Here is a 21,092-nt window from a genome sequence, read left to right as displayed (position 1 = left end):
ACTGGTTCATTTATCTTTTCAGCATGTGGGTGGGCCTGTCGGGGAGGGAATGCTTAGATGGTGTTAGCAGGGCATGGGTACAATACACAGCTAGGCATCAAAGTAGTCTATGAGTCAGCAGACTCTGTAGCAAGCCAGATAGTGACATGTCCAGTTATGGAGGCCATACCTTCTCTGTTAGAACTCAGCTGTGCCCCCTTTAGCAGGTGACAGCCACAGTTAACACATCCACAAACGACTGTAGCTCTGTTCTGTTGCATGCCTACAGTGTCTGTTGCTGTAAGAAAACACCCGAGGCACTTTATAAAGAAAAGACATTTATTTAGCTCACAGTTTTGGAAGGTGATCAGGGGTCCCAGTATTTGGCTGTTCGTCGAGGGACTAATGGAAGACTTTAGGCAAGAGCCTGGCCATGGCAAGAACATATATAGAAGAGATATCATTGGCAACAGGGAGCCAGAGACATGCAGGAACCAGGCTGGCTTTATTTATCTATGTATTTAAGATTTTCATTTTATTTGAAAGTGAGGGAGATTTGTTTACTAGTTAACTCTTCAAATGCCCAAACAACCAGGGCTGGGCTGGGTCAATGTTAGGAATCCAGAACTTAAATCTGCTTCTCCCACATGGAGCTATCACTGCTGCCTCACAGGATGCATATTAGCAGACAACTGAAGTAGAGTCTCTCTGACACGGGCTGTGGGTGTTCCAGTGGTATTTTAATTATTGCATCAAAAACCTACCCTTTGGTGTCTTCCTAATAACACTCTGATGGGAACTGAGCAGGGCCCACAAAAGCTTTTCTGAAGGTGAGGTTCCCCAGTGACCTGATTACCTCCCACTGGGCTTTACTTCCTAAAGGTTTCCTCTCCCACCATCATCACACCGCACTGAGGACCAAGGTTCCAGCACATGAACCTTCCAGGGGACATCATAAAAACCATATCCAAAACAGAATCCAATAAAAATTATATTTATAGACATTGAAATTTGAATCTCATATAATTTTGACATGTCTTTGGTGTCTTTTCAACCATTTAAAATTGCTAAGAGCTTGTGTTAGCTCACAGACCACACACATTACCAGGGAGCTGGCAGCTGTGACCAGCACACTAAACTGCTTGGTGGACCTCTGAGATAGATCCTCAAAAGAAAGGTCCCTGAGGTGCTAGCAAGTGAGAATTTAGAAAACCCACAACATAGAGCTAAATTGGTAGGTCATGAAAGAGTTCTTGGATCTCTAACATGCACGATGGAAAAATGATGGGCCTGGGTCGGAAGCAATGGAGAGCAGTTCCATTTCACTGCCAGAGTGTCTTGATGTTGTGAGTGGTTCATTACTGCCAGCATGTTTTCACCTTCATTAGGCTCAAGGTTTGTTCAACGCAACTGGACAGGTTAATGACAGTGTAGTGAGTCCTTAGCACGGATTGGAAGCAAACAGCTCCCCCTTTGGTAGGTGGAGCCTATCAGAAAGTGGACTGAATTCTGAACTCCAGCCACGCAGGTTCTTTGGTCACTTTCTTGGTGCTTCTGGAACAGGTTTGTCATGGATTCCAAAAAGGGGATGGGAAAGGATATGTGGGAGGGGGACAAAAGACATCAGAGTTTGAAATTATTACCTAATTTCTTTTAAAAAAATTTTTCTAATTTTCAACGTATAAAATCTTATCCAAAGGGGAGCTCTCCTTTATCCAGGAAGTTAGATTTTTAAAAGGCTTATTTATTTTTATTTGCAAGGCAGAGTTACAGTCTGCAGTCAGGAGCCAGTAGCTTCTTACAGGTCTTCTGTGTGAGTGTAAGGTCCTAAGGACTTGAGTTGTCCTCTGCTGCTTTCCTAGGCACATTAGCAGGAAGCTGGATCAGAAGTGGAGCAGCTGGGTCTTAAAGCAGTGCTTCTATAGGATGCTGGTGCTGTAGGCAAAGGCTTAAGCAGCTAGACCATGACTCCATCCCCAAAAGTCAGCTTCTCAACTTCATGAGGAAGCAGTGGTCTGGTAAGGCAGAAACACTTCCTAAGCAGCCATATCAGAGCAACCTTGGGCACCAGTGATATGTGAGATGCTGATGCCAGAGCACTCCTACAGTCTATGTAGCTGTTCACCTTCGCAGGTGCAGTGCTGGCCATCACTGACAGCTTGGATGAGAGGACGAAACTGGCAACAAGAACATGTGTGGAGGAGACTAACAGACTTTTCCCCTGCATTTTGACCTGTGCCAACCCCTGTCTCTGAGCCTGAGATGCTTTGATGCTTCTGTCTCTGTTGTCCCAAGGAAGTCCATGGTTGTACCTCTTCAACCCTTCCTGCTCCACCACTAACCCACCACAGCCCACAAGCACTTCCCAAGGTTCTTGTCAAGGTGTGCCCTTCTGCCATGTCTTGCAGCACTTTCCTGAACCCCTCCTTGGTACATCTCAGGGCAGTGGGGAAGGGATGGGTGCTACCGATAGTTGCTTTTCAGCAGATGCGAGCTCAGTGCTCCACAGGGAAATGATGCTGGGGCTTGGGAGAGGACAAGTAACGCAGCTACCTGTTGGGTCCTTCACCAGACAAACACACTACCAGCAGGAAAGGGCTGGTGGGGAGCATACTTAGGCTTCCCAGTTTGTATTGGCCTGGGTGTGGTCCCTGGCTTGCAGAATGCACAGAACCAGGGCCTGGGAGGAGCCACTATCCGGTGAGCCAGGACAGGAAGCCATTTGGCACTGGCACAGAAAGCACATCTTGCTCACTCCCAAAGCAGTGTGTGTACACATGGGGCCCACAAGCTGGGAGTACTGAGAGGTATGCAGTAGCCTCCACTTGGCAGTAGTTAGCCAACGGGGGACTGGGCATCCTTAGGTACCTGCTTTCAGTACAGAGATGCTGCGGCCTCTCAGGTATCTCAATGAAAACAGAGCTGTGTTCTCGCATGCAGAAACAGTTTCTTAATCTGATTCAAGACAAGTCAGAACCTCATTTTGGGATTAAAAACTGGGACTGTTACTCTCTGATCACCTTCCCCCTTCTCTCCCCCACAGTGGGGGAGGGGCACTCTATTGCAGGAGGTGTCTATCTGCATGAAGCCCAGTGTTGTGCTGCTGTGGCTCCTGCCTCCGTGTCCACTCCAAGCAGGCAGTTGGCTGTTCTCACACAAATGGAATGGCAAGGCTCTTTCCTTTAACTTAAACAGAACTGCTCCTGGTGAGCACATGCACACACACTCACACACACCCCTGCATTCCAATTCCAGTAAAGCACTTTGCTTGAGAGGAGGGGGCGAACTGTGATCCAATTCTGAGGGCAGGAAAGGAGTCTGGGAGCCTGGGGCCACGCCCCTCCCGGCTCTGCATCTCCCCTCACCACGCCAACCACGCCACCTGCTGTGTTTTGTTTTCCCCTGGCTTCTCTTCACCTCCTTGCCAGGCTGCCCCCCTTTTCCTCCGCAGGGCAGGACGTGGTAGAAGAGACAGCCACAGGCTTGTGACCAGCAGCTCTGAGGCCAGCAGGATGGACCTGGCGGCAGTCTGTACTGTCAGCTCCCTTAAGAGCACCAGGTGGGCAGCCCTTGGAGCAAAATAACACTAGCTGCAGCCTTGCCAGCATTTCTGGAAGGAGTGGATAAAAGCTGACCTTGTAGCTGGAAAGAAGACCTGCATCAGTGTCCACTTACGAAGGTCAGTGCAGCCTCTGAGTATCATTATCTATGACTGTTCATTGCCTGCTTCGAGAAAGGCTCAGTTAAAAGGACAAGAAACGCAGTTACACCACCTGTTTACATCTGTTTAATGTTTGTTTTCCAGTGCCTGCAAACATTCCTTTCTGGCATCTAACCCCCCACAACAGCCCTGTGAGGTAGGTGGAGCAGTGAGTTGATCTGCCCGTGGCTACACAGGGATGAGAACCTGATGGAGACCCACACTGCTGCCTGCTCCCGGAGACAATGCGCCTTTCATTTCATAACATGCAGGATCTTAATGCCAGTCAGATAAAGAGGCACCACATGCAAAGGACCCCAACTTTTCCAGTTCCCTGAGTTTGCAGAAGGGGCCTCAGGATTACAGATGCCCTCTGGAGGCAGAGGAGGGTAGCAAAGATTTGGGGTGAACAGCTGCTGCTGCTGCTGCTGCTACTGCCAGTCATTGCCAAACACACATGGTATTCCCAACACAGCCTGACCTTCATCGGATGCAAAGCCAACCAAGGTAGGTCGCTGACAGTGGCTCTCAGTGCCCACCTGCAGGAGAGGGGTACCTCAGGGCATGGCTAGGCGACAACACTCCTGACTACCCCCACCCCCAACTCCCACAGGGCCTCCCTTTTCGGGGCCAGGCAGAGGGGGAAAGTGAAGGCTGGCTGACTCAGTACGCAAGTGCTTAGGGATCTGGAGCTGAAAGGTCCCAGCATCATTCAGCTAATGATTATTATTAACTCTGAACAGGCCTCGGCTCAGCAGCCAGCTGGCTCCCAGTGCATGCCTGGATCTCCCTCTGTGAGGTTTTCAAAACAAGACCCACAGCATCCAGGCATGGAAGTGCAGGGCTGGGGATAATGACAAAAAAGGGACAGTGGGGAAGGGTTAGTCGGCCCCATCCCCTATGACAGGGCCGGTGATGGCAGCTGAACAGGCAAGGTGATCCCTGTTAGACTTCCTCAGACAGGGCTTGGAACTCCTGCCATTCTACACCAGCTGCAGCCAAGGCGGTCTCAAGAGGAAGAAGGGGTGGGTACAGGAAAGACTGGGGCTTAGGAGGGTATTCCAAACCCAAAATAGCAACCTTATTACCATTTGGATTTGGATACAAACACCATCCACATTTCTGATGTCCTCAAGGTTGAGTCTGAATATAATCAAACATGGTACATAATCAAATTTGGAATCAGGACTTGGTGAGCCTGATATGGAAATTTGTGCAAATGATAGGCAAAACGTGTAAGTGATTTTTTTTTTATCTGAGCACCCTGTTTTGTTGTTGTTGTTTGTTTTGTTTTCTACTAGCGGCTTTCCCCAGCCCAGCAACAAGAGCAAAAGGGCAGATCTTTGCTTCTGCCACCAGTACCTCTGGCTTGTTGCTGAGGAACCCAGCTCCTACCCCAGACATGGAACATCCAGGAAGATGGGGAGAAGGGAGGGTGCAGGGAGGAAGAAGACTCAAGCAGGAGGCACAGGCAGCTGGCAGACGCCAAGATCCCAGCTGGAGGAAGAGTTTCCTGGCACTGAGGTTTGATGGGGGCAGGGGGTGGGGGAGGGTCCAGCTTCTGCCCCAGCATGAGAGGGCAGGTGGTGATAGGGGAAGATACCAAAAGCTGGGCGGTGAGGCAGCACCACCCTAGCAATCTGGCCTGCCAGAAAGGGCTCCCCCTGGTGACCCCTCCCTATACTGCACTCAGACTCAACTAATCAGGAGACCACCTGTGCCCTCCCCTTTGCCCTGCACTCCCCGCTTCTGCCACACTGGTCAGAGAGGCGGCAGCAAGGTCCCTTCCTCCTAGGGAATATAAACAACCCCCCTTCCTCCCATGGCTGGGAATAGACATCAGATGGCACAGCCCACGCAAACCGCCGGCTGTCAATGTGCCTGCCCACCCGCCCCCCAGCCCCCGCACCACCTGGGAGCAGGCGACACCTCAGACAGGCTCAAGCTTTCCAGTGTGGCCTGCTTGCTTTCAGAACAAGCTGGTGAACCTCACCTGGCTCTCCTGCCCTGCTGCAGACCAGGTAAAAGTGTCAGTGCTGGCCATGATTGAGGGGAGAGACAAGACAGTTCCTCTTTTGGGACCGCCACCTCTTCCAAGTTCACACCAGCTTGGCAGGTTTGAGAGTGGAGACAGCAATGGAGGAATCAGGAACCCATGCCCTCTACATAAGCAGAGGCCTCATTTCACTGCCAGGGGTCTATAGCATTCCAAGGAGATGCCACCCGGCTCAGGAGGAGCCTCCTGCCCTAGCGAGTTGAATCACACCCAACTTCCCTGCCTCAGAGCCACCAGGGGAGAAGGCCTGGCATCTTCTGCAAACCTGAGAACTCCACCCTGCTGGCATGTACGAATACTCCCCACTGTCCCTACAGGGCAGGGGGCGGGGGGAACCTGAGCTTCTGCCTGTGTACCCCAGAACTGCCACAGAGCAGCCTACTTCAAGCAGCTGGCCTCGCTTCCGTCTGTGCCATGAGCTGAGGACATCCTAGCACCCCCAAATAAGCAGGCCACAGCTGACCCATCAGGCAGTCAGCACTCCCTACCTTTAGTGGGTGTGGGAGTGGGGGAATCTCTGCAGGGAAGGGAGTCTGGCCACCTTTTGCCAACTGGCACTAGAACTCAGCCCTCTCCTGAGCCTAGGGCTGGCAGGAGACATCTCCAAAAACTTCGATGTCAAGAAGAGAAGCGAACTAGGGTAGCTGTTTTGCTCAGGTAGAAGGGCCCTGTCCCACTTCCCTGGTCCCTGTTGGATTCTTAGAGCTTTAAAGAGCTCTACAAAGCTCTGCACTCAAGCAAGAACCTGGGCCCTGGGAGGGTAAAGCACCAGCCTGCCTAGGATTCAGGAGAAGGAAATTCTTAGCATTGTAAATACCCCAGCCATGAGCTACAGCATGTTTAAGCCAGAAGGTTCCCCTACTGTAAAAACTTTAAAGTGACTTTAGTGCCTTTACTGCCACCTAGACCCCTGCTTATCCACAGTGCCTGCCAGGAGACAAGTTGGCAAACTTCTGAAGGGTCACCAGGGCAGACTAGTCCCACTGGGTGAGGACAAGAAGGATGAATGTAAGAACTCCCATCCATAGGCGGCTATGTGAGCCACGTGATCCAGGCTGGGAGAGGGCATTCTGAAGCATCAACCTGACGGACACTGCTTAGAGACTATTTATTAACATTCATTTCTTAAGGCCAGTGGGATGGCACAGTGGGCTAATCCTCTGTCCTGCAGGGCCAGCAACCCATATGGGCGCCAGTTCGTGTCCCAGCTATTCTACCTCTATGTGTCTTGGGAAAGCAGTGGAGCACAGCTCAAGTGCTTGGGACCCTCCACTGCGAGAGACCTGAAAGAAGCTACTGGCTCCCAGCTTCCAGGTGGCTCAAATCTTGCCGTTGCAGCCATTTGGGGAGTAAACCAGTGGATGGAAGACCTTGCTGTCCTTCTCTTTGTAAAACCTGCCTTTTGAATAAAAATAAACAAATCTTTTAAAACAATACATTCGTTTCTCAGCTGAGGAGACTCAAGTCCTGAGATACCCAACTTATGGGAGGTCACACACAACCATACCTAGGAGACCAAAGCCCATGAGCAAGACCCCTGGCCTCTTTCTACCACACAGCGCATTCTCCAAAGTGACTCAGACAGCTGTGTCTACCAAGATAACATCCAGGAACCCTGCACTGAAGTCAGGTGTACAGCAAACAGAAATGATTACCCTAAATCCACCTCTGCCACCACCTGCTACTCCATCTAAGGAAGAGGAAGGTTTTAGGATCAGGCTCTTGAGCACCTGGGGCCTTTGCCCCCTTGAGTCCTCCCTCCCAATAAATAGCACCTTGAGTTTCTGCAGCCCCCACCCACAGCAACCCAAAAAGTGCAAAAAACAAAAACAAAAACAAAACCTGACCACTTCCAAAGCAGGTCCCCTCTGGAGGTCACCAGTGGAAGCACTGAACACCAAGGCTACACCCGGGCCTGGAGGAATTCACGTGTCCATCTTCTTCCTCGGCAGGTAGGAGCTGGAGATCTGGTGCATGATCACCAAGGCTGGGTAGAGGGGCAGTGCCAGGCAGAAATACCAGGCTGCCCCTTTGATCTGGGCCTGGAACCACGCCGAGTACATGCCCAGGAGCACTGTGAGCGTGGCCAGCAGGTAGACCACCAGTCCGCATGTCAGATGGTAGAGCTTGAGACGAGCCACCCTGGAGACCCTGGTAGCTCGGGGACAGAGGAGGCAGAGTCCCCACAGTGCCTGGACGCTGGTGGCCAGCAGGGTCAGCACCCCTACCCAGCTGTGCCAGGACACCAGATGGGGCAGTTCACTGCGGATCCTGCTGGAGACGATGAAGCCCACGCCCAGGGCCGTGCAGAGGATGGCCAGTGTCTGCCCTATCCAGTGCAGCCGGATCCGCGCCTTTCGGGAGCAGCAGCAGAACAGGGAGTGCTCTGGTGAGAACAGCAGGATGGCCTCGGCCATACAGACACAGAACTGTGGACACAGGGGAGGCCTGTGAGCCCCCATGGCACTGACTTGGAGGGCTGAGAAAGATCAGCCGCCCTCCTCCGCCCAAACAAAAAGGACAAAGGGCCCAGGCTGGAGGGCTTCCACAGGGAACCACAGGACAAGTGTCACCATTTAGGGAGGCACCTCAACTCTCAGGGTGAAGGGAAAGCCCAGGGGAGATCACCCCTTCTTATCCCTCCTCTCAGCTTACGCTTCCAGTAGCGGAGGAAGATGTCACGCCTTCTCAACTACGTGATGCTTTCCAGGTGGCCCAGCCCTCCAGGTTTCCCAGGCCCAGGGGTTCTGGGAGTTGTGTATAGGGGCGGCCGTGAAGATGGAGCCACAGCTGTTATGCCCCCTTGTCCCCTGCTCCAGAGACCCTGTTCAAAGGCTGTACTTTTTGAAGGCCGGATGCTATTCTAGGGGTGAAGCCCAGCATATCCACATATCCCTTGCTGATAGAAGCCCAAACTCACCGCCAAGGCCATGAACACAGGGTGCCAGGAGAAAAGACCTGAGGATCAAAGAGAATAGGCTGATGGCCAGGGGGAGGGGGCACCATCCTTCCTGCCCCCACAGTGGCTTGCTGGAGTCCATAGAGTCTGACCACAGGGGAAGGGCAGATGTTTGGTCCCTAACTCAGAATCAGGGATGTGGGATAAAGCACAGTGGTCAGGGGCTATAGGGTGAGCAACCAGCAGGAACGCCCTACAAGCACACACAAGTTTAGCCTGGATTCCTTACTGGGCCCCCCTTTCTTCATGCAGACCCTTTTGGGGAGGGAGTATCCTGCTAGGAAAGAAGTGGTCACTCAGGGCCCGGCATGGCAGCCTAGTGGCTAAAGTCCTCCCCCAGCAGGCGCTGGGATCCCATACAGGTATGCTGGTTCACGTCCTGGCAGCCCCACTTCCCATCCAGCTCCCTGTTTGTGGCCTGGGAAAGGCAGCTGAGGATGGCCCAAAGCTTTGGGTCCCAGGCGTGGGAGGCCTGGAGAAGGCTCCTGGATCCTGGCTTCGGATTAGCTCAGCTAAAGCCCTTGTGGCCACTTGGGGAGCGAATCAGAGCACAGAAAATCTTCCTCTCTGTAAATCTGACTTCCCATTAAAAATAAATAACTTAAAAAAAAAAGTGGTCACTCGGCTCGGTTCATTCATCCTCTCTTCCCCCTGTGACACGCAAAGCCCCACCTTCCCAGGATCCCCTGGACCCGACAACCCCCCCCGCCCCGCGGCCCCCACCACCCTCAGGGCCGCCCGCCCAGGCTCCCTCAGCGCCCCTCCCGAGGCCCCGCCCCTCCCGCGGCCCCGCCTCTCCCGAGGCCCCGCCCCTCCCGCGGCCCCGCCCCTCCCGCGGCCCTCACCACCCTCAGGACCGCCCACCCAGACTCCCTCAGCGCCCCTCCCGAGCCCCGCCCCTCCCGAGCCCCGCCCCTCCCGCGGCCCTCACCACCCTCAGGGCCGCCCACCCAGGCTCCCTCAGCGCCCCTCCCGAGGCCCCGCCCCTCCCGCGGCCCCGCCTCTCCCTCGGCCCCACCCACTCACTGGTTCCTGGCCGCGACAGCACTGTCAGAAAGATGGTGAAGCCCAAAGCCACCAGGTGCGCCACGACCCCGCTGCCCCTCCGCAGCCAGCGGGTCAGTCTCGGCTCCCTCGCTGCAGCGGGAACCAGACCCGCCTCCAGCGGGTGCATGGCCGCGCCGGCCCGCACCGCACCCTTCGAGCAGCCTGAGCGCGTCTTCCGGGTCTGCGATCGCGGAGGCGGCTTCAGGAGAGGCTCCTCCCCGGGGATGCCTCCGGCCGCGCCACGGCGGCGCCCACAGCGCCCTCTCGGGGCTGGGGGGGAAGTGCGCCTGTTGCCCCCGCAGGCCCTGCTGCCAGGACAGCCCGTCGGGGCAGCGTGGGGGACACAAGGGACCTCCCAAGCCCACCTTCCTGTCTACGCTAGTGTCTGGGAAGGCCCGCGTCTCAGGCAGCCGTGGGAAACGCCAAATCCCACACGCGGCAGGCGTAAGCAAGAGTGTGAGGCAGTATCTAGAACAGCTTGGGGGGCGGGCGGGTACTGCGTTTCCCTGGCTGCTCGCTGGCTCCCGCCATCCCTCCTCTCATGTTCGGGGAACACGAATGATTCCTCCTTGCCTGAGAACAAGGAGAACGGCAGGAAAAGGACGCGGCCAGAAATGCAGTGCACTTGTACCTCTTGAATACAGGGTTGAAGACCAGGAGGAGGGAGATGGGTGGCTCCTCCCCTCCCTGCACAGGGAGTCGTCCCACAGAGAAAAATGGAATTGGGGCACTCCCAGTCCTTGCCGCCCCCACGTCAGCTGTTCAACCCCAAAGAGTCTGGGGCCTCCCACACCCCACGTTCTGTGACTGATTACTTTTTTCCTTCCTGTCTGCAAAACAGGAGTGGTTCAGGAGCCCTCCTGGGAAAGGCTCTACCTTTTTCTGGGGTGCCAGTCTACTGACCACCCTCTCCTAATGCAGTTCAGGTTGTAGGGTCCCCAGAAGACCAGAAAAGGGTTGGCAGCCAATTCCCAACGACCCTTGGGGCAAAGCTCCCAGAGCCGAGCTGGGGTCCTCTTGGTGGCACAGGCTCCTGCCTGGCCATCCCATCAGGTCAGGCTCCCAGATACCTCCACGCTGCTTCAGAACACCCAGACGCCCAACTGACCTGCCACCTGCTTCTCGGGGGGTGTGTGTGGGGGTGGGGGACCATCAGGGACAGTAAGGACACTGGTTTCATTACACATTCCTTTCTTCCTTCTGTGTTTCTGTTTGTATATTTCCTTAGCAGCAACAGAACAGGGAGACAGTCTTGAGGTATTTTAAAGAGGTTTTTTTTTTCTTAAAAAAAATAATATAAAGTTATAAAAAGCGGCAGCAGCCTGGGGCCCGGATCTGGAGGGGAGGAGGTGCTGGCAGCTCCATCGCAGTGGGCAGGCACTTTCTTGTTAATGGGCTTTTGACTGCAGGGAGACAAGAGGTAAGAGACAGGGTCAGGGTTGGGGTCTGCCAGCGGTCCTGCCCGGGGACCTGGTGGAGCCACTGAAGGATAGCACCCGACTTCCTACTGGCCTGCTGCGTAGAACTGAGCAAGGGGGAGACGCATGCCTGCCCAGGAGGCACAAGCCTGGCAGGGAAACAAGGGAGGAGGTGTCCCAGGTCCCCCAGCCTAACTGCCAATCCCATGGCTCTCCCCTGGGTGCCAGGCGAGCCGTTGTGCATCTGGTCCATGCCCAAACCAGGGACAGCTCCCTGTCCCACCCCAAGAAGTTTCTCCTGGCTAATGTATGGAACCCATGGCCTGCTGCACCAGGCAAAACAAAGCAAAGCAAAACAAAACAACCCTGGTTGCCTGTTACCTGGAGGTGGGCGCCTGCACGTGGATACACATGCGCATATGTGGACCCTGAGCTGTGTAGCTCTGGGGGTCCTTCCATGACGCCCTGAGGAAAAACCACGAGTGAGACAGCCAGCCCACCTCATAGCTCGGGGACCTCAATTCCCTTGCCATCAGAGGGCACCCAGGCAGCTGCAGGTCCCAGTGGGGCCACAGCAAGCAGCACCCCTGGGCTGAACGCAAAAGCCCAGAGCTAAGGGCTGCCAAGAGGGCAGAGGTCATCACACTGAGGCTGGGGTTATTCCCAAAAGCTAACCTGTCTCGCCCTAGAGCTGATGGCCTGGAAACACTCTCAGCTTCCCTGCCCCCACTGCTGCTGTTGATTGCCTTCTCCATGTCAGCTGCCCACTGCTCCTCATGGCCATCCACCATGCTTTGGGCAGCCCCTTCCCTGCCCATGCCCTCTGTTAGGCTGGGCCTGTACCTTCAGGGTGGAGCACTTCTCCTCGAAGGCCAGGGCTGGGCCCGGCTTCTTGCGGCGTGCAGAGCAGGCCACGTCACCAGGGGCGCCAGGCAGACAGTGCTTGGCCTTCACCGGCCGGCAGTAAGTAGCCAGGTTTTTGCGCTTCTTGGCTGCCTCCTCCTCGGAGAGGCAGTTGGTTGGCAGGTCCTTGGCTGGGTGTCCAGCCACTCCACGGTTCTCCAGCTGAGAGGCCTTGACAGGTGTAGGGGGCTGATGAGGGGAACCCCGACAGTCCGGGGGCCCTGCCCGTTTCATTCGTGGCCCCACTGTCCCATTAAGCCCCATACCCAGGGCTGTCTTGGTCTTGGCTGTGAGGCCCCTACAGCCAGCAGGTTTGCTTTTTCCAGTGGGCTCCAGGATGCAGGTCCGTTTGAAAGTGGTGGGGCCAGGAGATAACTTGCGCTTCCGCGAGGGGGCTTCTGCCTCAGCCCCATCCTTGCCTTTGGATGACTTGCTGGCCTTGGAAGGTGGCAGCTTGCTGAAGGACGGGGACGGCGTGTTGGCAGGCAGCGGTGAGGTGATAGCTTGGCTCCCACCCATGCACTCCGCCTGGCTGCAGGCAGCAGCCACGCTGGGGGAGCCTGCAGGGTAGCTGGGGACGAGGCTGTCCTTGGTGGGGGGTGTGGAGGCTGGGCACGCAGGTCTGGGGGGTAGGCCTGGAAGGCGGGGGCAGCTGCCTGCAGAGGGTGGGCTCAGGGGAGCAGATAATGGGGAGCTGACAAGGTGGGAGGGAGGTTCAGCTGCCGGTGGGATTTTCCTGCGGCAGAAAGAGAACCTTGTGGTGACTGGCAAGCAAACAAGAGGGCCTCCCCACAACAGAAACCCATCCTTGCCCCACCTAGAAACGGCTGGCAGAGCCCAGGGTTGCTGCCATCTGCTGGGAGACATGGGAACTGAGGGCTGGGGAGAAGGCATGGGGAGGGAAGGAGGGAAGGAAGGAAAGAACGAACAAGCTAGCGCACAACGTAGGTGCTAGAAGACAGGCAGGCCCAGTCTGCGCCTCTTTTTACTGCTCCATAATTATCCCTAGTTAGCCAAAAGATACTGGAGGGGAGGAGCAAGAGTCCAGACCACCGGTTCATGCCCTGCCTTAACCAAGCCCCAGGCTGCCACCTGCTAGCACCCTTCCATGTCACTCCCCATCTGGTTCTTCCTGGCAAACAGCCAAGGTGCACCATGGAGGCCCAGCAAGGGAAGTTCTGTCACCTACCCAGCCCCCTGACTCACTTCCACATGTGCGAGCTGAGGTGCCGTTCCAACATGGAGCTGAGTGCTGAGCAGAACCGGTCCAGCCGGCGGCTAAACACATAGCATCCGGGACTCACCAGCCGGCTCCCGAAGGTGCAGAACTGCAGGCAGGCAGAAGGGGCAGGATGGCAAGGCCTCAGTATGAGAAGGGCATCTGCACCCACTCACCACCTGATCTTCTCCCCACCCTCCACCGTGACTCTGGGCTCTAGCCCCGGGTTCTTACCGCCTGTGGCCGAGGAGGCCGGCTTGTATAATGGCACTCAGCGGGGAGGTGAAGGTCCTCAGAAGTCCCCTCCTCCTCACTTTCCTCGCTGGAGGCCTGAGCCCCACCCCGGGGCAGGGGGAAGGGAAACAGGCCTGGGTCCCCATCACCACCACCACAGGGGCCTTCATCATCCACCTCACTCTCAGAGGAGGCCTGGGACCTGGAAGGGCCAAAGGGGTTGTGAGGGTGATGTGACCAGGGTTGGGGTTAGGGACAGGTCAAGGTTAGTGTTGGGGTCGGGGATCAGGAAGTGGTGGGGGTGGGTGGGTTTTCAGTGAGGGGGTTTCCCTGAATCCACTTAGCTCAAAGTGCCAGGGCAGACACCCTGCTGGGCAATCACAGGGAGAGGAAAAAGGCAAGGGAGGAAATGACAGGGCTCACAGAGTTAGAGACAAGAGAGATCTGGGGGCCACAGCTCCCCAGGGGTTCTTGCCCCACCCCTTCAATTCCCAGGCCCTGCCTCCTCAGGGAGTGGTGTGGGGAATCTGCTCCATGATTGGCCTCCTTCCAGAAAATCTTCCGAGCTTAACTGCACCCAGCTCTGGTCAGCCCCGTCAACTCTCTCAACCCCCTTCTGGCATCACATATTCCTGGGAGCCTGTCTGTGAGCTGAGCCTGCGTTTCGTGTCTGCCCCTGGTGTTACAGGCAGAGATGCGTGTGTGTCTCCTTCAGCCAGGCAGGCTCTCCCCGGGGTCCAGCGTAGCCTCTGTACACGAAGGGGCCAGTGAATGAATACACAGTAGGACTGCTTTACCCAGGACCCTGACCCTTTCGGCTCCCCAGGTAGCTGGGAACACGTTCACATCCCAGGTGTTGGATCTGGCACGCTAAGGAGAGCCTTGGGGAGGGCAGGGGAGGGAGAGGGAAGGCTGTGGGAGGGTAAGCCCCTGCTTCCACACCTCTGCTGGGGGTCCCCAGGCATCCTCCCAAGCTCAGGGCCAAGGGAGCACACTTTCCTGGGCTTATCTTTGGGGGTCCCTACTGGCTACTGGGTTAGGGGCTGAGTATTCCCCCAGGTGAGGTAGGGGGCTAGGCCCTGGACTTACCGGGGCAGTGCACAGTACGGGTAGGTCTGCTTGGCGCAAGCAGAGAAGTTGCTGCTGGGGGCAGCCGCCACCATCGCCACTGCTACCCCCACCTGCACTGGGGCCGGGGGCTCCTGGGCAGGGCGCTCGACAGCTGGCTCCTTGCGCCCGGGGCTCTTCTCCTTGGGAGACTCCCCTCTACGGGAGCTGGCCTTCAGTTCTGCCACAAGCACATCGAAGTCCTTGGCCCGGCCCTGGACCTCCCGACGCTGGTGTACTGAGTGGATCTAGAATACAGTAGGGCGGAGGAATGGGGAGGGGGTGTGAGCTGAGCAGGGGTAAGGGACAGTGGTGTTCTCTGGCCTGGGCAAGCGAAGAGAGAGGGGAGGTGAGTGTTTGGAGGTTTCTGTTTCACTCCCTTGTGTGGACAAAACCCTCCTTTGGGATGCAGGGTGCAGTAGCCATTGCCTGTCCACTGTCCCCACCATGTCCTCTCCCTCATATAGGTGTGCCCTCCTTGCCCCTTGAGCTGTGATTCAGACCACACCTCAACTCTCCCTGCTGGAGCAGTGGGGATGACACTTACCTTGCAGGTCAGCAGGCGGGTACAGATCTTTTTGGTCTCTGGATTTATCACCCCACACTGCCTGTTGAGGTCACACTCCTTCCCTGTGGGGACAGCAGCTCTGGTGACCCCCAAGGCCGCCTCCAGCAGCCTCCTGAGAGGTTGTGGCCCCTTCCTGCTCAAGGCTAAGGCAGGAGGGCCTCCAACACACAGGTGCATGGGGTCCCCTTCGGGGACAGCTCTTTAGGGTCTCAACACTTCTCTGTTGGACTCAGGAAGCAATGCTGCCTTCTCCCCTTCCTTCACCTCCTGGCCCCAGACCAAGAACTACTTTGGGCTTCAAGCCCAAAACAGGGCAACACATATCAAGAACCCTAAGCAGAAAAAAAGGCATCTGGGATGCCAGAGAGACCAGTTGCGAGGGGTCTGGTGTCTTGGGATTCAATTGAGACATGACACAAAGGTAAGTCACCTTGAACTTCACCTGTTAGAACTAAATCAGCAGCCCAGGGCTACAGAAACGCTTCTGAGGAAGCAAACAGTTCAATATGCGACAGGAACACCTGAACACTGCCAGCTGGGATGAGCAGGCCCACTCCTTCCTGGCCTTCTTCCCCGTCTCTCCCAAAGGAGGAGTAGCCCTGAGAAGTCCTTCCTCTCCCTTCCCTTCCCAATCTGCAGCCCCAGAACCACTCACGCGCCATCTTCCGGTGGGTTTTGGGTGGCAGCCGCGCCCCGCCAGACTCCTCAGGGGGGCTGCCTTCAGCCCGATGTCCAGAGCCCTCACTGGGAACTATCTCGATGCCGTCTCTTCCAGGAGGTTCTTTGGAGGGGGTTGCTGTCGGGGGCTTCCCTGGGGAGTCCTTGGTGAGGCCGCCTGCCTGGCTGAGGAAAGCAGAGGGCGGGGCCGCCCTGATTCCATGTCCATCAGGCTTCGGGAGACTGGACATCTTCTCCAGATTCACCACAGGCACGAAAAGGCTACACATGGAGAGAGGGTGTGGGCTGCGGGGTGGGGGGGCGGGCCCAGGCCCTGGGACTTGGGGGGAGGTGCGGGTGGGGAGTAGCGGTTGGTCAGAACATGGACAGAGGACACCCCTATTCCCTGGAATACATGGAAAGGAGATGCAGGTAGGACTGGCTGCCCTCTGCCGGGAGCAGCACCCCCTGACCCTGGGCTGCCTCTACTTGAGTCACCCCCTCCCTGGGGAAAAGTCAGGGTTGATCTTGGGCAGCCTGTGGCCTCTTCCTTACCAGAGGCTGTCCTTCTGGGACTTCTCAGGAGGCTGGTGGCCGCGGCTCCGGGACCCCTGGCCCTTCTCCCTGGAGGAGGTTTTGGAGGAACCTGGGGCCCTGCCAGCCGGGCCCTGTCCATTCACTACATGGCATTTCTGAGAGCTGGCGGGGGCTGGAGGTGGGGGTGGGGCCCGGGCATAGAGCTTGCTGAGGGACCCATGTCTTCTTTCTGTCACCAGGAGGCAGAGAGTCACAGAGGTGAGTGCCACCAATGCCCTCCAGCCCAGCCTCGTAACCCGGCCCACAGACTCAAGTTTGAGAAGTGGAGTTTCCACAGCGAACACTCTCCCAACTCCCGGCCTCCCTTTCCAATCTGAGCCTTCCCAGACTTTGCATTCTACACCCAGCTGCCTGGCACTTAGCTCCTCCCCTGACTCCACAGGATGCTGGAAGGCTGCTCAAAAAACAGCTCTGAGACTCCGAGTCAAGTGCTCAGGCCACCCCAGGCCCTTCCCACCCCTAGTGTCACCCTCCCTTGCCTCACACACCCTCCCCACTGACCCTGTCACCCAGAGCTCTGTGTTCCACTTTCCCTGTCCCCCTCCTCTCTCTCTCTTCCCTCCCCAGGGCTCCCCTCACCGCAGTGCTTCTGGAAAGCTTGAGGCTTCACCACCTGGCTGCAGTGGTTGCACACGACCAAATAGAAGTCATCATGGGCAGGGCAGTGCCCGAAGATGGACATGTCTGCAATGACAGAAGCCCTTATCACCTGCGGCTGGGGCCCGTGGGAACAGGCACGTGCCACTTGGAAGGTGCATTACCTCCCAGCTTTGCTGCTGGATGCTCCCAGCTGCCAGAATTTAAGCTAACCCATTCCAAAGGATCTGGGTTTTCTGGTGAGTAGGCACCAATCCCCTAGGATCCAGACCTCCAACCTTGGGCAGAGCAGGGGTAGGGGGGCGCGGGTTCCAGGAGCCAGGGCAAGAAGCTGACCCAGAGCCATCAGAAGGGGGCTCTGCTACTTCCAGCAGGCCACCTCCTCCTGGGGCGTTTTGTGTGTCCGGGTCCCAGTCTTGGGGTGTGGTGGTGCCCACCTTCTTTAATGAGGGTCATGGCATCCAGCTTCTTAGCGCTTTTGCTGCTTTCCTCCAGCTCAGCTCCTGGAAGACAAATGCAGCTGAGAGGGCCACCCCTCCACCCCAAGCAGGGCCAAGGCAGCATGGAATGCACACTCCACTCGTGAGCATTCGGATGGCCTATCGGGAGGGGATGTGGGGGGAGGGGAGGGAGAGTCCTGCTCTTTGCCCATCCTTCTGTTTCCAGCTGCCTATGGCAGGAAGAATGCAACCACCTTTCTAAGGGCCCCATTCACTGCAAGGTGCAAGACAGGGTTTCCCTGTGGCCCAAACTGGGTGACAGTGGGTAAGGGTCACCTCCTTTCTGGACGTTCTTTTCCACTTAAAGGAAAATGTCCTTGAATCTTTTTCTAGAGAACCTCAAATTGCTTCCGAGATTTCCCAGATGGGTCCTTTCTGGCATCCCAAAAATCCTCTGCCAGATCCATACCTCCATGAACCCCATTTCTACTCTACCTGAGTTACCACAGCATTGCCCAAGTTCTCCCTGGCTTCCCGGGTCCTATGCTGATGGGATAGTCAGAGAGCAGGGAAGGGTCTTGGGGCCCTTTGGCAGCGCCAACAAGCCGCTCCCCTCCTTTTGGGGGATTCCCTCACCATCAGGGCTTGCTCGGTGTGTCAGTTTCTGGGTTAATGACAAAAACATCTTAGCTGTGCAGAGCAGCTCTTCTTATCCCATCCCCCTACCTCTTTCCTCTTCTCTTCCCTCCCTCACCTACATCCCCTCCCGGGCCCTTGAAAAATTAAATAAATAAATTCTGAGTCACCAAACACGTCTGACTCTGCTTCCGGTTCTCAGTGCACCCAGACCCTGCCAAAGGCCCCAGCCTAGCCCACCCTTCCTGGGGCAGTGCTAGGGTGGCCCAGCTTGCCACTGAGCTCTGCTGTCTGGTGTCCACCAGCATCCTGGTCCCTTTCTAGGACGAGAAGGTGGCTGACTGTCTTACATAAGATGCTGCTCTGAGGGCTGGTGGGTTAGGCACGTGAGAGATGAGAGGCAGCTCCCACTCTCTTAAGTCCATTGAATGCAAGTGTAGGCAGTGAGTGACAGAATCGAGCTGGGAGTCAGATGTCTCAGAGGAGTACAAGTGTCACTGGAGACCAGCTCCAGGAGGTCTCTTCCCCCACCTCTTCTCACTTGCAAACTTCTTTGGGGGCACAGTGCCTGTTGTCACCCCCACCCCCACAGGCCACGAGGCCAAGTGCTCCCTGGAACCTAAGAGACAAAGATCAGGAGAAGGGGCTGTGGGCCTGCTCACCAAAGGCACCCACTGGCTTACAGAAGGTGCAGGGGTCAGGGGAGAGAACCAACAGGCAGGGTGAGGGTCTGGGAAAGGACAGAGGGGTGGCAGCATGGACAGATGGACTGAGAGAGGGAGGGACAGGGGCAGGACGGAGAAATGGATGGATGGACGGACCAACTAGAGCGGAGGGGCGGGGGGGTGGGGGGTTTGTCTAGGAGCACTGCAGCGGGGAAGCCAATGCCGAAAAGGGACTGGAGGTGTGGGGCAAAAGGCAAAGGAACACGAGGTCTGGGGTGGGGGACAGACAAGCGGGGTGCGTGGGAAACACGTGGAGAGGACTGCTGCGGATGGGGAACGTCGGAGCAGGTGCAGGAGGGGCGGAAGATGGAAGCCAGCTGGCAAGAAGAAAGGTAAAGGCAAGCAGACGTGGGGGCAGGTGCTGGGCACCGGCAGGCAGCGGTGGGCAGGGTGGGCTCGCAGCGAGGGGCCGGCACTAGGACCCAGAGGAGCGAGGCCGCTGCAGCGGGCGGGCACTAGGACCCGGCGGGTCCTTTGTTTGGGGGGCCGGGGAGCCGGACGGCGGCTCCAGTCGGCGGCTCCCCTCAGCCGGCGGGGGCCCCGGGAGGGGGAGGGGAGGCGGCGAGGGGGTCCCCGACTCCGGGGTGGCTTCACTCACCGTCGCCCGCGGGCAGCTCGGCCCGCTCCACCCACGAGCTCCAGCTCTGTCCCGCGAAGTCATCGAGACTCGGCACCCGCCGCTCCAGAGCGGCCATTGCTGCCGCCGCGCGTTCACGCACCGCCATCACCGCCGCGGACGCGCGCTCGCCCCGGCCCGCCGCGGGCACGCCTCCCCTCGCCTCCCCCCAACTACCTTTCCAGCTCGCTGTACGCAAGCGCAACACAGGTTGGCTATCCCGCCCGCTCCCTCCCGCACAGCCTTCTGGGAAGTGTAGTCTTGAAGGCGCCACCACCGCCTGCTGCCCTAGCGATCCTGCAGCGAGAGACCTTCCGACATGAACGCGTGAAGGGAGGAAAAAGATGACCCGAGCCCACCACGATCTCTCCTCCGCCCTGGGCGCACTTCCTTTGTGTCACCGGTCCGCCACTGTCTCGAGCTCACTGCACACAGGCACACCCCAGCCCCACACCTCTCTGCCCAAGACGTCCCTTTAAAGCCATGCGTCCTCTCTCCCTCCAAAGCCGGCTGGCTCCCCCTTTCCTGGGGGGCTGGTGGCCACCAAGTGACTGCTCCCCGGTAGATGGAATAGGGTAGGTGCAGGGAGGTGGGCGAAGGGCAAGGGGAGGGAGTCCGTAGGAGGTGCTGAAGGACGTGAGGGGGTGGCGTGGGGGAGGGTCTCCGCTCCTGTCGAGCCTGCTCCGTGGGAACCCCGCGCCGCCTGCTGCGGAGCGGAGGGTCGGAGCGGTGTTGCTTGGGCTCGGGAGGACCTGGCTGAGTGACCAGGATCACCTGTCAGGATGACAGAAGGCTCTCCCTGAGCCAGCGCCAGCCCTACAGCACAGGGCTGGCCCCGAGGCTGCTGGCCTTTGCAGCAGCTCCGCCTGTGATCGATAACCCGGACGCCTCTTCCCAAACCCCGGCTGCACTCTGACTCCATCCATCACCGGAGCTTCTTTTCCTACGGATCTGCTGGAAAGGCTTCCCAAAGCCTTGGAGAGAGGGCGATTTCTCTCCAGGTGGGGTCATTCTTCCTGGCTGAGGCCTGGAGAAGCTACCTTAATTATCCAGCTCTTTTCTTCTGCTCAGCTGATGACATTTCTTCCCACCTTCACACAAGAGAGGCAAGGCTGCTTTCTCTCTCCCCACCCAGTATGCCACCCCCAATAACACCAGAAAACTAATATGAATGCTTCCCTCTTCCCCAAGCCCTGCCATCTCACTCTTAGATCCATCCCTTCCCCTAAGGAAAAAACCAAGTTTGGGACCAAAGAAATTCCCATCTTTGACTTGGAGACCTCAGATTTTTTTTTCCTTCTTTGCTGCAGGGAATCTGTAAAGACTTTCAGCATCATCTCTGAAGGGAGAGCTTCCCAGCCTGAGAAGCTCCCTAGGGTTCCAGGAAGCTGGGGACCATGCTGGTGGTGTGCATCTTTCTCAGGGGTGTCTCTGCAGAGTGTGGCTGTCTGCATGAAGGGAGACAGCGGTTGCAGGTTTGTTCGGCAAGAACCTTCTAGTTAAAAGAGCGGAGCATATGGCCCTGCACCCCTGACAGGAAGCTTGTTTGGGTCACAGATGGTAGGAGAGCAAATGGAAACAGCAATGTGGAAGCCACTATGTCTCGCCTTTTGAGTGTGCTCCAGATTTGCTAA

At 57.0% G+C, this 21,092-nt stretch overlaps 2 protein-coding genes and 1 long non-coding RNA gene across 6 annotated transcripts; all 3 read right to left on the bottom strand.

Moving 5' to 3' along the window:
- Positions 1–3,743: 3,743 nt before the first annotated feature.
- On the bottom strand, positions 3,744–6,950 carry LOC121168604. The gene is made up of 2 exons (XR_005885735.1): positions 5,944–6,950; positions 3,744–5,906 (listed from the first exon to the last, which is right to left on the bottom strand). It is a non-coding gene; the product is annotated as an uncharacterized LOC121168604 (long non-coding RNA).
- A 154-nt stretch (positions 6,951–7,104) lies between these two features.
- On the bottom strand, positions 7,105–9,903 carry LOC121168414 (cytochrome b561 domain-containing protein 1). 2 transcript variants are annotated; one of them, XM_040998515.1, is made up of 3 exons: positions 9,721–9,903; positions 8,656–8,693; positions 7,105–8,164 (listed from the first exon to the last, which is right to left on the bottom strand). In XM_040998515.1, exons 1-3 carry the CDS (start codon positions 9,866–9,868, stop codon positions 7,661–7,663), a joined length of 690 nt encoding a protein of 229 aa, XP_040854449.1. In that variant the 5' UTR covers positions 9,869–9,903; the 3' UTR covers positions 7,105–7,660. The 2 variants fall into 2 exon arrangements, with proteins under 2 accessions (XP_040854449.1, XP_040854450.1); XM_040998516.1 differs by lacking the exon at positions 8,656–8,693 and having other exon boundaries at positions 9,854–9,868.
- Positions 9,904–10,927: 1,024 nt separating this feature from the next.
- Positions 10,928–19,629, bottom strand: ATXN7L2 (ataxin 7 like 2). 3 transcript variants are annotated; one of them, XM_040998933.1, is made up of 12 exons: positions 19,441–19,567; positions 17,479–17,544; positions 17,024–17,128; positions 16,403–16,613; positions 15,846–16,129; positions 15,170–15,252; positions 14,605–14,870; positions 13,516–13,717; positions 13,269–13,390; positions 12,003–12,798; positions 11,541–11,624; positions 10,928–11,144 (listed from the first exon to the last, which is right to left on the bottom strand). In XM_040998933.1, the coding sequence occupies exons 1-12, from the start codon at positions 19,565–19,567 to the stop codon at positions 11,130–11,132; spliced, it is 2,361 nt and encodes a 786-aa protein (XP_040854867.1). In that variant the 3' UTR covers positions 10,928–11,129. The 3 variants fall into 3 exon arrangements, with proteins under 3 accessions (XP_040854867.1, XP_040854868.1, XP_040854869.1); XM_040998934.1 differs by lacking the exon at positions 11,541–11,624 and having other exon boundaries at positions 19,441–19,629; XM_040998935.1 differs by lacking the exon at positions 11,541–11,624 and having other exon boundaries at positions 15,846–16,033; positions 19,441–19,617.
- Between the last annotated feature and the right edge of the window lie 1,463 nt (positions 19,630–21,092).

This window comes from Ochotona curzoniae, unplaced genomic scaffold (assembly GCF_017591425.1).
Source record: "Ochotona curzoniae isolate NIBS_2020 unplaced genomic scaffold, NIBS_Ocur_1.0 scaffold_1037, whole genome shotgun sequence".
NCBI classification, from domain to species: Eukaryota; Metazoa; Chordata; class Mammalia; order Lagomorpha; family Ochotonidae; genus Ochotona; species Ochotona curzoniae.
Note: the sequence above shows the minus strand (reverse complement) of the source record. Positions and strands in the feature narration are given on the sequence as shown.